General features: G+C 38.2%; 1 protein-coding gene across 2 annotated transcripts in view; it reads left to right on the forward strand.

Moving 5' to 3' along the window:
- SLC12A2 (solute carrier family 12 member 2) overlaps positions 1-23,314 on the forward strand; it is a 101,871-nt gene extending 78,557 nt beyond the window's left edge. The window contains exons 17-27 of one of the 2 annotated variants that reach the window (XM_048850422.2): positions 2,126-2,266; positions 2,527-2,633; positions 4,551-4,630; positions 8,701-8,841; positions 9,482-9,529; positions 12,930-13,052; positions 13,661-13,772; positions 15,798-15,884; positions 18,144-18,279; positions 19,318-19,385; positions 20,406-23,314. In XM_048850422.2, the coding sequence (XP_048706379.1) occupies positions 2,126-2,266; positions 2,527-2,633; positions 4,551-4,630; positions 8,701-8,841; positions 9,482-9,529; positions 12,930-13,052; positions 13,661-13,772; positions 15,798-15,884; positions 18,144-18,279; positions 19,318-19,385; positions 20,406-20,541 (1,179 nt within the window). In that variant the 3' untranslated portion in view covers positions 20,542-23,314. The remainder of the gene's footprint in view (positions 1-2,125; positions 2,267-2,526; positions 2,634-4,550; positions 4,631-8,700; positions 8,842-9,481; positions 9,530-12,929; positions 13,053-13,660; positions 13,773-15,797; positions 15,885-18,143; positions 18,280-19,317; positions 19,386-20,405) is intronic. The other variant, XM_048850423.2, reaches the window with a different exon arrangement.
- Positions 23,315-23,742: the final 428 nt, after the last annotated feature.

Here is a 23,742-nt window from a genome sequence, read left to right on the forward strand (position 1 = left end):
TGTAAAGTGTCAAATTTCCCACTTCTCTGGAAGCTGAGATTTACTGATAACCTCTCATGGGATTTCTCTTTCATAATAGCACAAAGTATATTGTAATATCGTGCAAGCCTTAGAAATGCTAGCATAGCAGATAACTTCAAAATGTTAATATGTACATCACTGCTAGATTTTTCTCCTCCCCTGGAATAATTTTGTAACTTTATAAAATGAACAGTCTTGGACACAAAGATGCTTAAAGATAAACAGTGTTTCAGTTCGTTAATCCTGGGGGGTAAAGCATGCTTGGCTAAATAAGGTTGATATTTGCTTTCCGTGTTATCCAGTTTGCTTTTACTTCTTTAGTATAACATGCCAACTTAAGGAAGAAGCCTGGTTGGGGACAGCCGTGGGGGCAGCTGTGGGGAGCCTGGACGGAGTCGTGGACCCTCCACCTGCCCTTGGCTGGGCAGGGAGCATGGGGGACAGGGACACTGCCAGGGGCTGCTCTCAGCCCACCCCCCGCCCCCACTGCACTGCAGGCAGGTGGAGGGTCCACCGTGGCTCCCTGGCTGGCCTACCCACAGGGAAGGGGGAAACCTGTGGAGCTGCCTGGGGGCTACTTGTGCCCCATGCCCAGGGCAGGTGGAGGGGCCGCCACAGCTGCCTGCTTGGCTCTTACCATGGCTGGGCTGCGGCTCCGAGCCACACCTCCCCCCTCTCCTCCGGCTGGAGCCAGATTGGGGAGAGCCACGCTGGCAGCTGTAGAGGGCCTGAGCAGCCCCATGCCCAGTGTCCCAGCACCCTGCCCAGGGCAGGTGGAGGGACCCAGCCTCCCTACAGCTCGGAGCTGCAGCCTGTAAACGATAAGAGCTGGGCAGGTAGCTGTGGGGAGCCGCAGTGGACCCTCCACCTGACCTGGGTGTGGGGCCCAAGCAGGCCCCCCACTCAGGGCAGGTGGAGGATCCATCTGCGGTTCCTCACAGCTGCCCACCTGGCTCTTAGCATCAGAGCCCAGATTTAAGCACTCAAATCCTATTGAAATTTAATAGGTGCTGGGCACCTAACTCTCTTGAGTTTCTGTAAAAATACCAGTGTAAATTACCACGTTTAGACTATTTTCTTTAGATCTTTATTTTTAAATTTTGTTTTGTATTTGAAGCTTTTCTCCAAAGCTAAAGATACCCACAGTTTGGGTTAGTGCTCCCTTCAAATCACTGGAGTCAAAATCTTCAAGCTCAAAGTTTTGTTTCAGTGCTGTTTTTAAACAGAACACTTTACTATTCTGATAAGGGCAGTGATTTTTAAAAACTGAAGAATTAAGAGGGTTTGTTAGCAGGATGGAAGTTCAGCGAGTTTTGAAGGGGTTATGGTAATTGAGTCAAATTAACTCAACTACAAAAGACTGGCAAAGGGTCCAGCTAGTTGTAGATGTTAAGGGAGGATTCATAGGGGGGAAGGAGTATGTGTTTAAATTGTAGGCAATTGTCAGAGTGGCTGAGCCTCTCACCTTGCCATTGTAATCTGAGGTGCTCCAGGATTAACTAACCAGATTCTGTTGTGAACCACTTCATGTATTAGTGAATCTGGCAGGAAACAACTGCATGCCACAGGACCCCATCAGAAGTGGCTGAGATCTGGGTTTATTTAAGGTAGTGGCTGCCATTGGGGAGAAGACTAGCATCTTTATATGGAAATTAAAACAGATCACCAATTTCAGTTAAACTTGCTGGGACACAAGCAGCCACACAAAACCTGATGTGTACTTAACCTATAACTATGCCTATATCTATATTTTTTGCTACAAAAAAAAAAACAAAAATACCCTTGTTGTTTTTATGGCAGAGGACAAGCCTGCTGGTGAAGCAACTGGAGCTTGAGAATTCTTGTTCCAGTAAAGCACAGGAACATGTATCTAAGAAAGGAAGACCTATTATTGCCATCTGAGTCAATTTTACTTTGTGTTGATAGGTCTCTTGTTTTGAAGTGACAAAAATATCTTTTGAACTTGAAGTGTATTAGATTTGATTTTGGGTTAATTATCAATGCACTCATGCAACTGTACAAAGGAAATCTATTTTTCAGAAAATAACGAGTAGTGATTATTCTAAAATGCATTTTGGACTAATAGTAGTACATTTTTTTAAAGGGCCCTCGCAGACAAGCCATTAAAGAATTGTCAACTGACTTGGCCAGATATCAGCGGTGGCTTATTAAAAACAAAATGAAGGCCTTCTATGCACCAGTACATGCAGAGGATTTGAGAGATGGGGGACAGTACTTGATGCAGGTACCCTTCTCTTGCACTTTTGTTTGAGCTAATGGGTGATTTGGCCTCAGAAGAGTACAGACATTTTTGCATTTTATATTTTACACTTTCAAGCATGCATATTGAAATTGCATCATAATTATGCAATATTTTCACTCTACTACTATAAAGCTTTTACTAAAAAAATTGTTTTGTGCAAGTAAGAACATTTTCTTATTTTACCTTCAGTTAATATAATACTTTTTAGTATTTTAAAAATGCTTGATTGGCTTTGTTCTTAGGCTGCTGGTCTGGGTCGAATGAGACCAAACACTCTTGTTGTTGGATTTAAGAAAGATTGGAAACAAGCTGACATGAGGGATGTGGAAACCTATATCAATTTATTTCAGTGAGTACAAAATGCAGAACTGTTCTTTTTACCAAATACAGTAAACAAGAATATATAATCTGAAGAACTGCTTGTACCTCTAGCAGAGTGTAATCATTGCTATTTCAAAGTATTCATCTAAAAACTTTGAACTGTTTCCAAGTATTCCCAAACATCATTTTTAAATAATTAATATTGAAATTGCCTCAGTAAATCTAGTACTCTAGTGCTGTTTTTCAATGTGGGTAGGTATTATTGATGGTCAGCTATTACTTTTGTCAACCCCAGGAGCTTTCCCCGATGTGAGGCCTCTGGTGGCTTTAATTTCATCAGGTGTTGTTGATCACTCTGCTATTTCTAACTTAGTGTTAGCATTTCTCTTGACCCTGTGCATGATCATCAGTTGTGAACAACTTAATATAGAATGGAAATCTTCTTTCAAGCCTCTAGATTTTTTGTCATGCATTTTCAGCATCTGTCCATGGAGAGACCTCTGACAGTCTGGTTTTTCCTGGGAAGTCTTTCACTATTTGAAAGCTTGTACTCTCCCTTCTGTGCTGCTTGTACTCTCCCTTCTGTGCTGCTGCCTCTGTAGCCTTCTCCTGAGCCCAGGCATTGTTGTTTTGCCTGCATCTCTTTTTATTTCTTTGTAATTTTCTCTGTATCTTGCATCAGCCTCAAAGATTTCTACCTGTCTTGCACTGTTACATTTTTGCCTTCAGAACTTTCTTTTAGTCAGTCACTGCCCATGTTCCAGATATAATCCATGCATCTTTCTTCTGCCCTCTTTTGGTGGCCCACTATTTCTCCTGCCATCTTCCAATTTGACCATGTGTCTTCCAGACTTTCTTTAGTCTGGTCCTGTAAAACACTGGAACAGTTGCAAAGTGGAATCTGATCTGCATTTCTTTGCCTTTGAACTGCTTTGTGCCTGTGTTGCTCTTTTTTTCCATCTCAGCTAACATCTATTCCTCTGCTAACTCTGATATCCCTCAAGGAAGATGCCCATCTCTTAAATATACATACATGGTCTGTCTGGTTGACAGTTGAATTGTCTGGTGATTTTCATGTGAGCTTGTGAATCCACTTGTGTTGGAAGAAATAGCCTTCTATATTTAGGGTGATTGTGCAACAGAGATTCAAGAAGTGTTTGCCATTATTGGTTGGATGTCTTCTGTTGCTGTGACATTTTATATACTAAGTATTAATGTCAAATAAAAATAAAACGTGCAATATGGGTAAGCTCCTTTGTTATTGGAACTTTGATTTGGACTCTCCTAACTTGTAATCAGACTTACAGCCTAATTTTTCATTAACAAAGTCTGTTCTCTTAATTTCCTTGCTTTTTTAAGGAGAGAATTTTTTCCTGTAAGTTACACATAATGGAAACCAGAGTCAGCTAGAACTTGTCTTGAAACCTGACTTCTTTATTATGAATGCTGTAATTTGTAAAAAATAGTTACCATTAAATTCCATGCACACTGCATTCATTAATTGTTACTTTGTGTATTTTTGAAACTTCTTTCAGTGCCTATAGTTTTCAGAGACCGCTCTGGAATTTGTAGTTGTCAAGTTAGGGGATCTCTTATAAAATATTTTGGGACTTCTGGTGAAAAAAATTGTCCCGTATTGCTCAAAAGGATTAAATTTCACACACACGCTTTCACCTTTCCCATGGAGCTTAGAATGGTTTGTTTGTATTTCATTTGATCACTGTTTGCAATATTAGAAACGAAGTGAAATGGAGACAGTTGCTGTCCATTACACTTCAGCATATGGTATTCAGTCTTCTGAAGTGGCTTAATAGTTTGGGACTTAAAATCTGTGAAGTACAATTTACGTACATGAAGCTTAAGTCCAAGAGAAAAATCTCAATTGGGATTGTTGAGAAAGAAAAAGAGAACAAGACAAAAATGCAACTTCTTTACCCTTTTACAGTGATGCCTTTGACATTCAGTATGGTGTAGTTGTCATCCGCCTAAAGGAAGGTTTGGATATTTCTCACCTTCAGGGACAAGGTACGCTTTATTTTGCCTCCTAGAAAAAGAGAAAAATAGAACAGCCAAATTTTACGCAGTTAAGTGTTCTATAAACTATTTGTTACGCCTACAAGCAAAATATAGAGATTTAGTGTTTATAATTACTTCTAATATTTTGTCAACTTAAAAATACTTCTGTTAACCTTGTACAAAATAAAACTAGATGGAGTAGATATGACTTCTGTTACTGATGGGTTGCTTTTAATGATAAATGTTCTATGTTTTGTATTGTAACTTCTTTTAGAAACAGGTCTACATACATTATTTTCTTCAGTTTGTAACCACCTACATACTTAAATTTCCCCAAGGATTTAATATTTTACTAATATATGTTCAAACTCAAATGGGGCCAGAAAATCAATATTGCATATTAAAAAAGTATCCGCAGTCTAGAAAATTTAACTTGATTTAACAAAAGTTGCATGACCAAAGACATTTTGGATTCTTTCATGGCAAGTTTTTTCCATTCCAGTGACATAAAAAGCCTGGAGATGATACATCTGCATTGGATAAACAGGAAACAATAAAGATAATACATTTCTAATGCAAAAAATTAATGGTGATTCAAAGAAAGTAGTTTATAGACTTAGTTTTTATTTGTATTAAACATTATGTTAAAAGAACATTATTAAGGTGGCAGAATCAAGCACTTAACTAGATATTAGATGATGTAATTAAAAACTATCCCAGGGTTTCATTTTTAATTCAGGCATTTATTGACTTTGTAACCTTAATTGTGTTGTTTTAGTGTAGTTTTCCTGTGTATAATTTCCTAGGTTAAAAAATAAAAAATATTTTATCATGTGATGTCATACTGACACCAAATGGGTCATCAGCAGAGTTGGAACCTTTAAATCCACCACAAAGGCCTCTTCCACTTGAGCTAACTGAGTGACTAATAGCAGAAGTAGGTTGTCATATTCTGTGTGGACCAGTATTAGAGGAAAGATAAAATATTTTGCCAGAGGGTTTCCCAGATATTTGCTGATAAGAGAAGAATGGTGAGACTCAGGATTCTTGGGTTCCATTCTGAGCTCGGTAGTGGAGTGTGCTCTAGTTACCACAGAGCTTCTGCCCATTCCCCAAGTGTGATCCCTGCTGCCCCATCCCCTCCAACCTGCCCTTGTCCTATCCGTTCCCCACCCCACGTCTAACAGTCCAGTCCTTTGCTCCTCACCTAGCCAGTTCCGGTCTCCACTCCTCAGGTTTTCATCCCAGTCTCTTTGATCAGCCAGTCCAAGTTTTCACCCTTGGGGCTTCCTGTCTACCCCACAAACACCCAGCTTATTGTCCCCAGTCTCCTTGCCTAGCCAGTCCTACTCCTATATGAGGACAGATTAAAAGATTGAGACTTTTCAGTTTGGGAAAGAAATGACTAAGTGTGGGGGAATATGATAGAGGTCTATAAAACCATGAATTGTATGGAGAAAGTTAATAACGAAGTATTATTTACCCTTTCACACCACACATGAACCAGGGATCACTTAATTAAATTAATAGGCAGCCGGTTTAAAACAAACTAAAGGAAGTACTTTACATAATGCACAATCAACCTTGGAACTAAATGCCAGAGGATGTCATGAAGGCCAAAACTATAACTGGGTTAAAAAAAGAATTAGATAAATTCATGGAGGCTAGTTCCATCAGTGAGTATTAGCCAAGATGTTCAGGGATGCAACACCAGGGTCTGGGTGTCCCTAGGCCTCTGACTGCCAGATGCTGGGACTGGACAATGAGATGGATCACTTGATTGTCCTATTCTGTTCATTTCCTTTAAAGCATCTGTCATTGGCTGCTGTCGGATACTGGGCTAGATGGACTCTTGGTCTGACCCACTATGGTCATTCTTATGTTCTGAGTCTTCACTCCCACCACCTGGATTCATCCAATCTCAGTCTTGCCCACAACCCACTGGGTTCCAGTCTAAAGCAGCTCAGAGCTGCAATCGTAGGGAAAATCCTTCTCATCCCTAGGCTGGAGTGTGACCAGTGCAGATTAAATCTTCATGGAATTTAGCTGCTATAATCTAAGTAGTATGTGTTGTGCAAACAGATTTGTCAAAATCTTAAAACTTGACCAAATTTGGGTGGATTTTCGTAGAGGACAGCAAAAGCAGGTCCCTAACAAAAAGGCCATCCACTGCCAAACTTCAAGGCCACTCTAAAGCAGAGGGGCACGAGAGGCTTTCAAATGAAAGTTTGACAGAATTAACATGGTCAAAACAACCTATTTTCCCCCTAGTCACATTCTTTTAAAGTGGCTTTCCCATTTTGCCTAAAACTTTCCCAAAAAATTCATTCTGAGGCAGACAATTGGCATGGAAAACTTTAGCCCAAACAGTTAAAGTTTGGTAAAGTTATAAGTAAGGCTGCGAGTTTGTCACGGAAGTCATGGATTCCGTGACCTACATGACTTCTGCAGCAGCTGGTGTTCCTGACTCAGGGGCAGCTCAGGTAGCCCCTGTGCCAGTCGCACTGGCCACTGCTGGGGCAGTCTTGGGCCACCGCACCCCCCTCGCAGCAGAGTTTGGGTGTGTGAAGGGAACAGGGAGTTGGGGTACGGGACAGGGTGAAGCAGGCTCTGGGCGGTGCTTACTTGGGAGACTTCCTGGAGGCAGTGACATCCCCCTTGCTCAGCTGCTAGGCAGAAGTGTGGCCAGGTAGTTCTGCGCTCCCATAGGCCAGGAACTGTGGCCAATGGGAACTGCGGGGACAGTGCCCTGGGTGGAGGTGGTGTGCAGAGCTGCCTGGCCACACCTCCGCCTAGCAGCTGAGCAAGGGGGATGTCACCACTTCCGGGGAGCCCCCCATGTAAGCACCTCCCAGAGCCCGCCTCACCCCATTCTGTGCCCCAACCCCCTGCCCACTCACACACCCAAACTCTCTGCTGCTGCTGGGCGACAAAGTGGTGGAGCCAGGTAGGGAGCCTGCCAGCCCTGCTAATCCCCCCCAGCACCTACAGGGGTCCTGGGCCATGTGCTGCCACCTGCGGGCGCTGCCCCAAGCAGCCAGGCTGCTCTTCCCCCAAACCCACGGGGCCCCGGGCAGTCCCTCCCCCTCCAATTTTTATTCACTGGTATTTTTAGTAAAAGTCATGGACAGGTCACAGGCAGTGAATTTTTGTTTACTGCCGGTGACCTGTCTGTGACTTTTATTAAAAATACCCGTGACAAAAACATAGCTTTAGTTATAAGCCTCTGAGGACTATGTCTTATAGTGGGAAGTGTCAGGCAATCTTCATAGTAGGCAGTTCTACCACCCCTCACTAATCTGATGCCTCATGGAAGGGATCATATGTTCCTGACAGCTTTACCACTGGTCTCAAACTTAAGGCAGTCTTAATTGTCTGGAGCCATTGCTGACTTAACTGATAACTTCTAGCTGAGAAATCCGTTTTTGACCAGGTTTTTTAACATTACTGTGCCTTTTTCTATTACGTCAATAGTTAACTACCTCTATTATTGTCATCTTCTGTTCAAAAAGGCCTTTGTCTGAGCTTGTCTGCTGAAATGAGGTGTGTTCTTACTCACTAGATTTTGGACAAGCCACCTTCAGCAAGCAATTTTATGGAATTATAGTATTGTGACTTTTAATATTTTGGAAAAATGCTCAGCTTGAGATAGAAATTGATCATAAATTTTTAGGATCTATTTTATACCAAAGGCCCCAGGTTTCAGTTCCTTTCTCATACTAACAATTTGACATAATGTAAATATGAGGATTCAAACCCCTTATTTTCTCCAGCTCCATAGAGGTGAATTAGCTCTGTGTCTACAGAGTGATGTAGTTCAATGCCTATAGAATTTGAAAAGGTATAATCTGGGACTAAGCTAAAATAATTCCTTACTTTCAGAGGTAGAATTTCTATGTATGTAACATGTTGTTTGCTGTTCATGAAGTTGTATAAAACAGTTGATTTTCTCCAGAGTGCTATATCTTCTAATCTATTATATCATTAATTATCCATAAAACATACTTTTAGCTTGTAAAAATGATGTTTAATGTTGCAATCAGAAATGATATCGATATTAATCATTTATCTCGTCACAGAAGAATTACTGTCCTCTCAAGAGAAATCTCCAAGTTCAAAGGATGTTGTAGTAAATGTGGACTATAGCAAAAAGACTGAAACAGACACATCTAAGGTTTTTTCTCCACCATCCAGTGAAAAAACTCCTGGTCTGCATAAAGGTAACTTCTAGTGAGCTGTGAGATTGGACCGTTCTTTTTACAGAGTTGAATTACAATGTTGGGTTTTTTTCTCTTGGCCTTCCCAGGCATTTACACTGTCTGCATATTACTTGAGTAGTCACTTAGAAAGTGTAAGCAAAATTTTTAAAACCTTGATGCATAAAGTAAGGCTCCAAGATCTTAGGCACCTAAATAAAAAGCTTGTCATTTTTTGTAGCAATAATGAGAACTGTAGGAATGCAGAACTTCTTGAAAATTTGGTCAAATCTTTATATGCAAGCTTAACTCTAAGCCACCAAGGTTAAGAAATGTTGGGCTTAAACTAGAACATTTAATTAAATGCACACTAAAAGAACATTTTTAAAAATGAGTCAAGACACCTTGCATTCATATATGGAGGAAATGTTTTTCTTGTCCTTTTTTGAAGACAAACTCTATGGCTATGTGAAGTATTAACACATTTTAAAGAGCTAATCATTATTGCAGGATATGTTAATCCTCATCCATGTTGTGGTTATTTTCTCACGGTGTGCTGCTTCATTTTATGTGTCATTTTCTGAATGTGTACGCTACTTTTATCTTCATTAACTCCACAAAGGATATTAACCTTTATTTTTTATTTTTTATAAACATCTTCCAGAGGAGGAAGAAGATGGCAAGACTCCAACACAACCACTGTTGAAAAAAGGCAGGCATTTCCATCTTTTTGTTACAATCCATTTTTTCCATACTGCTACCTTCCATTTTCTTTTTTCTCACTCCTTTTATATATAGAGTATCAACCATTGGATGGTATCCTGGATATCTGTTTAACTTGGATTAGGAAATTCAGGGGTCAAATTGTGGTGGTAGAAAAAGGTGGTGGTACTCTTAAGTCCTCTCACAAAATAAGCTTTCTTCACATGAATTGGCAGAAACAGCGCACATACTAGATGTGCATACGTTCAAAATATGATTGATTGTGCATGCTTATGAGGTTTCCTGAACTTGGTTCTGCCTCAGTGGGGTTTGAATGTGTCCATGAGGTCTGCTGGGTTCCTTGGTGGGGCTCACATGCCTCTCTGGGTTCCTTGATTTGGGGTGGAGGGGAGGAATAAGGTAGTTGTACTCTCTGAAATGCTGCTCAGTCCTGGTGCCAAACTTCTAATTCTTTCCTTTCTGTATAGATTTTAATAAGATCATCATTCTAATATCTGAGACATCACTCAGTAAACTATGCAGCTTACTTTATGCTTCCACAAGCAATGAAACGGTTATCAATATTATACTTTGGGCATCTTAGTGAATACTTCAGTGAAATGAATGGGACTATTCAACTTTTCAGAGTTATTGTTCCAGGCTCTCCACAGAGTCAGGCAAACATTGCTTAATCAGTTAACCTCAAATGTGAAGGGAGGATTTCTTCAGAATTATAAACACTAGAGAACTTACCTCTTTTAAATGAAAGCAGAGATTGTGGAACACAAGATGGTGGCTTGGGAGAAGTGCCGGTGTGCTTTGTACCATTATGTACTGACCTAATTCAAGCTCTGTATAAATGTATTAATTCAGTCAATTTTAGTTCACATCAGGAATATTTTTGGGTTTTGTAAAATCAAATTCATACCTTTTTGGCTTAGAAGCTAAATACCAAGTAAAGTGGCTGGCTGCTGTATCCAAATCTAAATTTTGACTGAGAAGGAGGTAGAAAGGTGTTTTGTTTTGTTTTTTAATCCATCCATTTCACTTCTGTGTCTGTTAGGTTTATTCAGAAAGTCATTTTAGTTTCTTTCTCAGTTATATCTATAGCCTCATTATCTAACTAAAAATTCCACCTTTTTAATTACAGCAAGTAAATGTTTTGTAAAATTTTTCTAAGCCCTGGAACCTGCAAAACATCTTATTCTGTACGTAAAATACTACATACATATTCAGCATCAAAATGGAGTCTGTTTACAATCTTAACTTCCTTAATGCATTTAACTATATATTTCTTTCTTTTTTTTTTTTAAATGTAAGAAATTAAAATAATACTTCAGAAGTTGTAGTTTTCTACGATTTTTGTCTTGGTAAAAAAACTTGACAATATTAAAGAACCTACAGATGTGTTTTGGTGAAACAAGAGCAGCAGGTCTTTTCTTCAGTATGAGAGATGCATGGAGCAGCACCCACTGTTGCTCTGAAATATGTTTTTTTGATGTTTGGATCAGATTGATGGAGCTATAAGCGTAGAGAGAGAGAAGGTCTTGCAAATTGTGTTTATCTACCAAAGGTCTGCTTGTTGTTCCTGTTTAGTTTTTAATCTTTCAGAACAGTAGGTTTAGCTGGAGAAGTCTGCAAACTCTTTAAACTTATCTCAGTGTGCATTTTTACAAGTCCATTTAAACAAACTATAAAGTCTGAAAATAAATATTTTTAAAGTCAGAATTTTTTTTAACAATACAAATATTGGAAAACATAAGAATGGCCATACTGGGTCAGACCAAAGGTCCATCCAGCCCAGTATCCTGTCTACTGACAGTGGCCAATGCCAAGTGCCCCAGAGGGAGTAAACCTAACAGGCAATGATCAAGTGATCTCTCTCCTGCCATCCATCTCCACACTCTGACAAATAGAGGCTAGGGACATCATTCCTTACCCATCTTGGCTAATAGCCATTAATGGACATAACCTCCATGAATTTATCCAGTTCTCTTTTAAACCCTTTTATAGTCCTAGCCTTCACAACCTCCTCAGGCAAGGAGTTCCACAGGTTGACTGTGCGCTGAGTAAAGTAGTATGCATCCGATGAAGTGAGCTGTAGCTCACGAAAGCTTATGCTCAAATAAATTGGTTAGTCTCTAAGGTGCCACAAGTACTCCTTTTCTTTTTGAGTAAAGAAGAACTTCCTTTTATTTGTTTTAAACCTGCTACCCATTAATTTCATTTGGTGGCCCTTAGTTCTTATTTACTTATTCCCATAATATAACTTTTTCTTATTCACTTTCTCCACACCACTCATGATTTTATATACCTCTATCATATCCCCCCTTAGTCTCCTCTTTTTTCCAAGCTGAAAAGTCCTAGCCTCTTTAATCTCTCCTCATATGGAACCCATTCCAAATCCCAAATCATTTTAGTTGCCCTTTTCTGAACCTTTTCTAATGCCAGCATATCTTTTTTGAGATGAGGGGACCACATCTGTACGCAGTATACAAGATGAGGGTGTACCATGGATTTATATAAGGGCAATTCTCCGTCTTACTCTCTATCCCTTTTTTAATGATTCCTAACATCCCGTTTGCTTTTTTGACTGCCGCTGCACACTGCTTGGACGTCTTCAGAAAACTATCCATGATGACTCCAAGATCTCTCTCCTGATTAGCTGTAGCTAAATTAGCCCCCATTATATTGTGTATATATAGTTGGGGTTATTTTTTCCAATGTGCATTACTTTACATTTATCCACATTAAATTTAATTTGCCATTTTGTTGCCCAATCACTTAGTTTTGTGAGATCTTTTTGAAGTTCTTCACAGTCTGCTTTGGTCTTAACTATCTTGAGCAGTTCAGTATCATCTGGAAACTTTGCCACCTCACTGTTTACCCCTTTCTCCAGATCATTTATGAATAAGTTGAATAGGATTGGTCCTAGGACTGACCCTTGGGGAAAACCACTAGTTACTCCTCTCCATTCTGAAAATTTACCATTTATTCCTACCCTTTGTCCCCTGTCTTTTAACCAGTTCTCAGTCCATGAAAGGATCTTCCCTCTTATCCCATGACATCTTAATTTACGTAAGAGCCTTTGGTGAGGGACCTTGTCAAAGGCTTCCTGGAAATTTAAGTAAGCTATGTCCACTGGATCCCCCTTGTCCACATGTTTGTTTGACCCCCCTCAAAGAACTCTAATAGATTAGTAAGAATGATCTCCCTTTACAGAAACCATGTTGACTTTTGCGCAACAATTTATATTTTTCCATGTGTCTGACAATTTTATTCTTTGCTATTGTTTCAACAAATTTGCCCAGTACTGACGTTAGATTTAACAATACTACAATTCTGTGTTTGAGATTAAGCCACAGTTTTTCTTAAATCTTTTACAAATTCTCTTTTTCTCAATTTGCTAGACTCGAAAGGCCCACGTTCTCCTTTAAACTTGGCTGACCAAAGACTTCTTGATGCTAGCTCTCAGTTTCAGAAGAAACAAGGCAAAAATACTATTGATGTCTGGTGGCTTTTTGATGATGGGGGTAAGATAATTTGTAATGATGATAAAAGCACTTGGTAATGGGTATCACTCATGCCAAAGGCTACATTTTAGTCACAGGTATTTTTAGTAAAAGTCATGGACTGTGCTGGGGAGGGGGGGTTGGTGGGGCTGGGGCAGGCTCCCTACCCAGCTCCTGGGAAGTGGCAACCCCAGCTCCTAGCTCCATGTGCTGCCTCCTCTCCGCCCCAAGCCCCGGATCTGCAGCTCCCATTGGCTGAGAACCGTGGCCAATCGGAGCTGCAGGGAGGGACGGGGGGTTGCTGTCACCCTTCCCGGGAGCCTCACCGCCCCACACCCCAGCCCTGAGCCCCCTCCACACACCCAAACTCCTGCTGCTGGGAGGCGGAGAGGGGCGGAGGTGGCCAAAACTGCCACAGCAGCAGCCGGTGCTCCTGGCCCGGGGCTGCCCGAGCTGCTCAGGCAGCCCCGGGCCAGGTGCACCGGCCGCAGCAGAGAATCCATGACCTCTGTGACAAACATGGAGCTTTGCTCCTACCATATATAAATTGTTGCTATACACTATTAAATAGAAAGTTGACACTGCATATTAGTTACTCAGTGTATTTCTAAATATTTGGTCTAATGCAGGTTTGACATTGTTGATTCCTTATCTTCTGACAACCAAGAAAAAATGGAAAGACTGTAAGATCAGAGTGTTTATTGGTGGAAAAATAAACAGGATCGATCATGACAGGCGAGCGTAAGTTAACCTTAATTTTAAATAAAACATTTATGGTATTATGGAACTTTTTGTTATCAGGCACAATAGGTAAATGTTTTTCTTATTTAATAATGACCTTTTCCTATTACACTTGAATTGGGAGGTACCTGAATGCTAATTTATTGGTACTAGTTAACATAGCACATGATCATGTTGTTTAAAATAACAAATAGCATTTGAAACATTTTAAGCTACTTTTAGCTTTAGAGATGTAATCATAAAGAAAATGTTGCCTTTACTATTGTTGTGTTTTTTTCCAATTTGGCAAATACTTTGTTTCTTGCTGTGTTTTTAAAGGGAGCTGAAACTAATATGACCAACCACAACAGATCATAAATGTTGACTTGCATTCACAAGATAAGTCTAAGAACCATTATGATGGTATGTTAACTACCCCACTTCTGCAAGGTTAGAATAGTCTGTTAGGTTAGGGCAACACCTAGATACAAAATGGATAGGTGCCAGATATCTCATCTAATACAGTAAAGAAACAGGGACTCAAATTGGTAGCCCTAGCTCAACTTAGTAAGAAAAGGTCACAGAATTGGGCCTTAAATTAAGGCAGGTCTACTGAACTGTGGGATATTTACAAGTTTTTCTCATTCTTTCCCTAAAAAGTAATACAGGACAGTCAAGGGTGATTACAGAAGAGTTTGACTATTTAGTTTAAGATTGGACATGCTTATAAAAAAAAAGTGGTAAATTTTGCACCCGTACTGTAAATATCCTTGAACAGAATGAGAAGGCATTCAAGAAACTGAAAGGTACATTAGGGCCTTAAAGATCGCTCTTGTCAGAATTACGGTGGCACTGATGGCATATCTCAATGTTTCCATCACAGATATCTGTAAGGCTGCTACCTGAAATTCTGTACACACTTTAACACACCACTAACCTCTTGATGTGGCATTTAGATCTGATGTTTACTTTTGGAGGGCAGTTCACCAGTCCCTGCTTAAAATTTAACAAGAAAGAGACCACTTGGAAGAAGAAGACAATTATTATAGTAACTACAGCTCCTCAAGAACCTCTACATAATCACAATTCTCTCCCATCTTCTTCTTTTACTTAGAGTTCTACTCTCATAGGACTCTTGGGTTTAGCAGAAAGACTGAAGAGGTTGAGGCTACAGTCTTTTTATAACCTCTGCTCCAAATATTTGGTGCCATGCAAAGGTTTTTGTATGGCCCCAATGCGTACTATGTTCCAGACAGTTCGGGATGCTCAGGTACATCCTGGTATGGTTATATAAAGGCAACTAGTTCTCAGAGAGCATTACTATAGTGTGTGTGTTCGTTTACAGCAATTTATTTTTATTTTTTAAAAAGTTCCCCTAGTTATTTTTCTGAAAACCCTAACACTTAAAGAAAATTAATGCTGCATTTCTAGTGATGGGAATTAAAAGTTTGGAAAATCTGTTGGTTCTGTTCTGTAAAACAGCTGTCTGGCTTACAAATAAGTTATGGTATATGAACCTTTTGGCGTAACGAGAATGATTGATTGATTCTGTTGTCCAAAAGTTTTGTGTTGGCTTAAGTACATAAGGCTGAGCTAAATCTTCTCCTGCAACCTCTGATGAAGCAGTATTTTTGTTTGAATTACTCTTAAACATCTGGAGACTGCATGTAATTTTTGTTGCAGGAAATCCCAACGTCTGGTGATAAACAGATCACAAACTAAACATTTATTTTGTGTTCAGGTGTCTCAGTTTTTTATGGGCAGTTTTCAGTGAAGTGTTCAGTTCCTTAAAAACTTTAAATACTTTGTATTAAGCATACTTTTAAATGAGCCGTCCAGACATGCCAATGTCTAAACAGAGCATTTGTATGATTTTTATAGAAACCCTTGCCCTGCCTCATTCTCTTTTTTTATGCTTACCTGTGTAGTTCCAAATTAGATCGCTTTTGGAGTGAATGTCGATGTCTCTTTGTTCTGTAAAAACAGCCCTATAAAAATGTTAACTGACAAAATATATAATATATATCTATATTTTTTGAAATTTAGGATGGCTACTCTGCTCAGCAAATTTCGGATAGACTTCTCAGACATCATGGTACTTGGAGACATTAATACAAAGCCAAAGAAGGAAAAGTGAGTTGAAAATGTTCCAGAAAGACACCTCATTTACTAGTTGCATTCTTCATTTTTCTGTTTAACACGAAAAGCATAAAGCATATAATTCTCTACGTATGTATTTTGATAAGTAAACTACATGGTTACAAAGACACAAGCTTTCAGAGAACAGTGCAGGTGGGGAGCTCCTAGTGCCACGAATTCAGTATTGGTTTAGAATCTCCTAATTAGCGAGATACCACAAAAGTGCTAGATTCTAATTCCAACAAAATGAGTTAACTACAGTAATTCTACCCTAATTGAAAGATGGTAGAAATGGAGATAAAACTAGTGTATGCTTATCTTATCCATAGTCATATACATCTCTAAACCCAAAATGATGTGTATAGCCTGATCTTTAAATCAGTTGTGTGTCAGTATTAATCAGCTCAGTGAATGAATGAGAAAATCCAAGTCCTGCTGAAATTTTCTTATCCAAAGAATCATTAAATATTTCTGTTTCTCAAGCTTGAACAATTTGGCTGCCTGCAGTTGATTCCTAATACTGCTAGTGCCATTTTATGATGGAATGTCCTATAAGACCTAAGAGATCAGAAGATTGAGCTTCATCTTCCACCTGAAATCTTGTCCAGTGTATAAAAGTTATAAAATATGTGTCCAAATGTCTTTTGAAAATTCTTGTAGCAGAGTAATCTGAGCCAGTTGCTTTTCAACATAGCCTGGCAGGTGCTGGAAATATTTGTCTAGAATTCCTAAAATGAGTTGTACATATTCATTATTTTGATGGATAAGTATTAATCATCAGAAACTTTTTGATAAAATATTTATACTGAAACTATATATTGTAGATGAGCAAACTATATAGCTTCCTAGATTGTCAACAGTGTTTGTCTTTTAAATATCCTAATTGATATGACAGCGGTTGGGGGCAGGTAAAGCATTTTGAGACACATGTATGTAATCTTCAGGGACTTACAGCAGAAATTGGCACAAAGTGATGCAGAATTTAACTCCAAAGGTGCCTAAAGTACAGAGTGTTACAATTCAGCCATGGAGGAACTGCTTAACCATTTTGAAAATCAGGCTGTTTAGCTTTCTATCTTTAGCTGTACAGTTAGGGACATTTTTGATCTCAGATAAATTTAATATGCACAGCAAATATGAGCCTTGTGCATGTCTTGAGCAAATTCCCTAAATGGCCCCTGATGTGGTAGAGTTCAGGCATCTCTGCAGTATGACCCATCCATGATAAATGTACTGGGCCAGGTCTTCTGCCCTATGAAATCCCATTTGTGCCTGTCCAGTAACACAAAGTGGATTTAAAGTTACTCTAAAGTGAGCTGCTGGGAATTCCCACAGAAATTTCTGGATGGTGTACGTCTGTCTGTCACCTTTTCATATCCCCATTAGGTAAGAAGCATGCCTGGGGTAAGAGTGAGTGTGTCCAGAATGTGCTGAGTTCCAGTATTTATGACGCATGCTGCAGTGAATTTTACTAAATTGTGAAGTATCTACAGATAGTTTTTTAGCACAGAAATAGAGTTTAAAGTGACTGCATGATAACAGAAGTGTTTGTGGTTTTTTTTTTTTTTGTTCTCATTTAATACTGGTGACCCATGGAGTTAGTTTGATTTCTTCACTCTGAGATCATGTGTTGTGTGATCTACGTAGAATAATAAAAGTGTAAAATGTATTTAACCAAAACTTTTGTCATCAAAATGTAATTGAATTCCAATTTCTCTCATATCTACTTGAGTTAAATTGATAGGTGTTTGTTTTTTACGCTTCTTCATTTCCTTATATCATCAAATTTCTAGAAGGATGATACTCTCCCTCTAGAAGCTTGTAATTTTCTTTTAAAACGTTTTTCTTACATTTCTATATGGAGTTGAAGCCAGTGTGGCACTTCCTTCTCTGTTAATGATCTTCAGTCTAGATTGTTGTTAGAAAAAACAAATCAATTTTTATGTAAATTTTGAAATCTAAAAGACAGTTCCCACACTATTAAGTTTGATAGTTAACAGCTGCTTAAAATATTAATATTCATAGGTGTTATTTATTTATTTATCTTTCACAAACCAGCAGGTTTTTAATATCAAAACACAGGAATGAGAATTTCAGTTGACATTACTTCTACTAGTTAACCACAAACCATACAAGAGTTGACTTATATTTAGGAATATTTTTCTGTTGCATGGAAAATCACAGTTGACACATGCAAAGAAAAGAGTAACAGTATCTATTTTTAATGTGAATATTGGTTAAAAATCCTTCTAGTATTGCAGCTTTTGAAGAAATGGTTGAGCCATTCAGACTTCATGAAGATGATAAAGAACAAGACATTGCAGATAAAATGAAAGAAGATGAGCCTTGGAGAATAACAGATAATGAACTTGAGCTTTACAAAACTAAGGTATCCCTTTATAACTTTTAATTATTGTGTTGGCTGTTGATAGAGTGGTGATCCTACTGTGTCCCATATACCCCATTTTAATGAGTTGATTTTTTTTTAAGCTTCTTTGCTCTATTACAAAGTGGGTGTGGTGTGAGAGAAGTCAGGTGGGAAAAGGCTTGAAAACTCCACTTGCTCATTCATCATTGGACAGTAGGAAATGTTCCCCGCGGGGCCTAAGTCATCAGTAACTGCAGAAATTTTAATTTAAAAGGGATTTCTAGTCCCAATAATTAAAAAGATAACCTGTGTGGGTATGGACCAATGCAGTGTTCTTTCCTGAGTCTGTAGCCAGCTTGATTGCTTCTGCAAATATAAACACAGGAAGACTAACAGCTGTTATGGTCTACTCCTGCTGTTCAGAATCCTGTGGAAGCAGAGCAAATACAAGAATTAGGTAAACTTGACTTTTGGAGAAGCAGGTGCTGGAGCTGGGAGGAGAAGAGGAAGATGAGAACCCAAAATGGTGACTTGAGAAAGGGGTGGATTAGTACAGGAGTCTTGGATAGCAGGCACAGGCCAGCACAGCAATATCTAGAATGCTGAGGGAGGGTAGAGTAGTGGAACCTCACAACAGGTGGTTCTAGGATGTAGATGTCTGTGGGGAATAGGGGAATAGGAAGGAATCTTCTTCTCCCTTCCAGCAGCCAGAAATCTCTCGGGGTGAGGGCTTCACTTTTATAAGTTGCTAGCTAGAAACTGACATGAGTGTTCAAGAACAGAACCTTGGAAGGAATCCAGCAACCTCTCTTGTTCTAGGCAACTAAGGGGGTAGAAGTTTGGACAGAAGGGACATATGTTTACTTTACAAACCCAAGTGATTTATTAAAAGTTGGAGGGAATGATACACTATTTTAAACAACACAGCAATCCATTTTGACCTCCTTTTGCACATTTCTTGCATAAATAAGAATTGTACTTGATTCTGGATTGTTGAAATAATGAATAGATCTCCCTAACGAGTTTGGGTTGATTTTTTTTTTTCCTTTTTAATTACAGAGCTACCGCCAGATTAGGTTAAATGAGTTGCTGAAAGAACATTCAAGCACAGCTAATGTAATTGTAATGTAAGTAAAGGTTGACTGTTTTTATACTATTTTCACAGTGATACAGTAACTCTATTACTATATCAGTTACACAGGTAATACAACTTATTTTGTGTATTATCCTAGGTACAGTCTTTTAGAGTACAAGGTAGAATTAGAGAGAGAATGCTTTGTAATTTGGCTTGTGACACTTACAGGCATTCTGCTGCTTGTGTATTAATTGCTCTCCATTGCCTTCAAATTGCTCTTTAAAAACAAAGATCTTCTATCTACAGCTACCATATATCCCATTTGCCTGAATCATACCTGTCTCTGCATATTCTTTGTACTGTCATCCCCACTTACAGTGCAATTGGATTACAAATTTTTCAGTATAGAAATTCTTTTTAATTTCACACATCCTGCTCTCTGTACAAAGTCATGTAAGGTTTCAGTGCTTTCTGAAGCAGTAAAAAGATGAAACTTGAGCAATACAAATAAAGATTTAACTGTTTCCAGTGAGGCAAGAATTGAAGGATTCCACCAATACTCTGGAGGGGCTGGTGGCAGAGAATGTGACTATAGACTGTTGCAGTTTGAAGCAAAAGCATTATCTTGGCCAAGATTTGGAGAGTGACTGTGGTTCTCCTCGCCTGGAGAAATATTCTAAATGAAGCCACAAGAGTGAAATGCTGATTCCATCACCTCCCCAGCCCCACCCTTGGAAAATTTCAGGAGTGGGTAGACTTAAGGTGAAACTTGAGATGCCCAAAAAAAAAAAGTTACAATTGAGTCCATGTAGCAGAGTATGTCTTTTTTTAAAGACCGTTTTGGCTCAGAACTAATTAATTTCTTTGCACTCAGGATTGTGAACTGACTACATGTAGTCTAAAAAACAGAAAAGGTTATGAAATGGGTTAGAATTAAACATTTAGTAATTTCTACCTTTTTATTATTTCAAATTGTATTTTTTGTATTTATGCAGTACTACTAGTAGTCTGACTTGCTTTTTAAACCATTCTTCATTTCCATTTGCTTTTTTCTTTGTTCTTCAAATTGTAGGAGTTTGCCAGTTGCACGAAAAGGTGCAGTATCTAGTGCACTATACATGGCCTGGTTAGAAGTTCTATCAAAAGACCTGCCACCAATCCTTCTCGTTCGTGGGAATCATCAGAGTGTTCTTACCTTCTATTCCTAAACACTGCGCAACGTGCAACTGTGATGAAATGGTACTTCAGTGCCTGGAAGAGAGTGACTAAGATTATTAACATCACAAAGGCAAAAAGTGACACTTCTTTCACTGTTCTACTGACTTGAAAGCACACAAGGAAAGTCACTATATTTCTAAAGTTGTGAAATCTTCAGTTTTATTCAAATTCTTCTATAACTTAATCTTGCTTAATGGGGGAGGATTCCTTGTTAGACTGAAGAACAACAAAACAAGCTTTTTCTTTGCTACTTGAATAGCAGCAATAAAAGTGTTTTTATTTTTGATCAATGAAAGGATTATAGATTTATAAAAGCCTTTTAGCCTTGAGGTGCCTTCTGAAATTAACCAAACTGCATCTATACACCCAATTTTGTACATTTAGATAGAATGTCAACATCTGCCTTCAACTAAGACTTTAGCTCAAATGTCCTTTAGTTTCTAGTCTCTTCCATCTTGCAATAAAATGAATGCTGCTTTTCAGTCTTCCATCAAGCTATTATTTTTAGTACTGTGTTTTCTATTCAGAATGTATTAATGATACCTGTTAGATTTGAAACAAAGGTAGGGCAGGTCAGTTGGAATAAAAAAATCATAATGTTATTGTCCAAGACTTTGTACTACTGAACTTGTACCCTTAAAACTAATTGTGCTAGACAAATGATGGGAGGACCTTTTTTTCTCAGATTTGACATTGTGCCCTTCTTTCCATTCAAAATTTGAGATGCATATAACTTTGGCTACCTTGGTGAAGGTTAGTGTGTCAGTCTTTAGCTCTAATATGTAACTGTATTCCTGTTGTAGGCTGAAGATAGCTTTTTGGATTATTTTAGGTTTTTTAAAGAAGAGGACCTGTCTTAATTCCTGGCCTTCAGATCTTGGTGTCATTTAGTTTATTTGAAGAAAGTGTTAACCTAAGGCTTGAAGGAGCAAATATGAGCAATGTGATGCCATCTAACAGAATACTGTAAACACTATGTGGAATCTCGCTACACCATCCAATATAAAATGTAAAAACTAAAATTTGGAATCTTTCATCAAATGGTTAAATGGACCACTGGTTATTAGGGGAGCTGTTTTTAGGTCAATTCATTCAGTTGTCAGACCTCACATTTAGTCTTACTAAATAAATACTCAGGCTTAATCTAGAAATTTAGACCATCATACATGATACTTCACACATTTTTCATGTTTAATAAAAACTGCCAATTTTTGTGTCCTTCCAGTGTATGTTTTGACTACTTTCTAATTTAGTCTTCTAACACATAAATAAAAATTTTCACTTGAGCCTTTGTACAAAGGTGAGTAATATGAACTATTTTTTAAATTCCTATATATTTTTCAGGAAAGGATTGCCTAAAACATTTTGCAACCTCTAGATATTAGTACTGGGAATGTTACTGGGTCACATTGCTAGTGTTTCAATGATTTTCATTGAAGATGATCCTTAGAAAAGGTTTATTTTTATGCTTAACATAGCATTATATTAAATACTCATAGTTCCTTTTGAAGGACAAAGCTATTAGTCATTGTGAAGTAAGATACAGCGTGAAGTAGTGACAATTGGAGATGTGTTCTACGCTTTATCCACAGTGCATGCTGTAGTCAGGTCATTGGTAAGTCACAAAATCTCCATTTTTGCAGTTGGTTTCTACCAGTCTGGATCTGAATTGGTTAAATTGTTTCAATTTTTTAAAAGCAGCATGTTTTGCTGCCAAGTACAAAGTAAATTAATGCTAACATGGGCCTGGTTAAGACACAATTTATAATCAAACAAATTCTAATAGTGCTGTTTAATTACAGAAAAAAAGTGTAACAGCCTCATTGTGTCTGGTTTTGCAGTGCTTGTTGAGGTGGTAGGGATGTCTCCTTATTCAGTGAACATGGAATCGTTGCCATGTTTCGTTCTTTTTGTTTTGTTTTGTTTTTAAACAGATGGACAATAAGGCATGAACTTAGTGCTGCTATCTTGAAAATGTGCACAGGTACACTTATTTAAAGTTTTGTCCATTCAGGAAACCATTGCTTGTTATCTGTAATGCAGGAACCAAATGAAGTGTGTGCATACATGCATATATGTGTATAAAATTATATAAAATATATCTAAATATGCATTTGGGGATGGGGAGGGAATTGTAGTCTGTAAAATAATGTAGGATGCTTTTCACATATGCACTCTCAAAACTTCACTAACACTAGACACCAGATCAACAGTTTCAAGATTTATTGTAACTCTAATAAACTTCAACAGTTACTAGTAATTGTGAGCAACAGATATTAGCTAGTGACAGTCATTCCAATTTCTATTTAGTCTATATAAACTTTGATTTTGAAGCCAAATTTTTTAAGTTCCAATCATTGTTAATGACTTGAAATATATAATTTCTCATTAACGCATGGCAATTGCATTATTTCTGTTGATGAAATTTCTTTTTATGGGTTTAGAAGGAGCAACCATAGCTGAAGAAATCAATTATTTATTTTTTTGTTCATTTGTTTGACTGTATTTAGGTTTCTTTTCTTTTACATACATTCTTTTTATATGCTTTCCTGACATTACATATTTAAAAATGAACTATGGAATTAATTTAAAGATTTGAGCTTGGTTGGGTATTTAGTTATCCACTGGGTTTGAAAATGTAATATTTTGATAATACTGTACTGTAACTGTCACACATGCTTTTCTAATGTTTTAACATTGAATATTGCAGTTACTACTTTGTACAAGGGGACACTGCAATAAAAGGAAGTGACTTCAATAAAATTGTCCAACATAGTCTATTTTTATTGAAAAATATTTGCAGTATTTTCAGTCCTTTCCTGATATGTGAATTTTGTACTGCAATTTTGTAATGATGTCAGATGACCGCTATTATACTAAATATAATATTTCTAATTTACCATGCCGCCAGTGAATGGTTTGGGGGCACAACTGGTGGTGGTGTCAAATGGCAGACCTACTCTCTACCAAGTTAATGATGTCAATTGGCTTAGAAAGGAATAGCATCTAACCTTCCTGAGCCGAATGCCAAACCTTTGAAGGGAAGATATGTTTACACAAAATAACTCCTCTCCCTGCCCCCCCCCCACCAAAACACTGTACATTCCTCAAAGTCCACTAGAAAGAATGCAGACCTACCCCAGTATATAGAATGTTGATAATCTATTTGTTTAAATGTGATATTAGATACT

Source organism: Caretta caretta, chromosome 5 (assembly GCF_965140235.1).
Source record: "Caretta caretta isolate rCarCar2 chromosome 5, rCarCar1.hap1, whole genome shotgun sequence".
Classification (NCBI taxonomy): Eukaryota; Metazoa; Chordata; order Testudines; family Cheloniidae; genus Caretta; species Caretta caretta.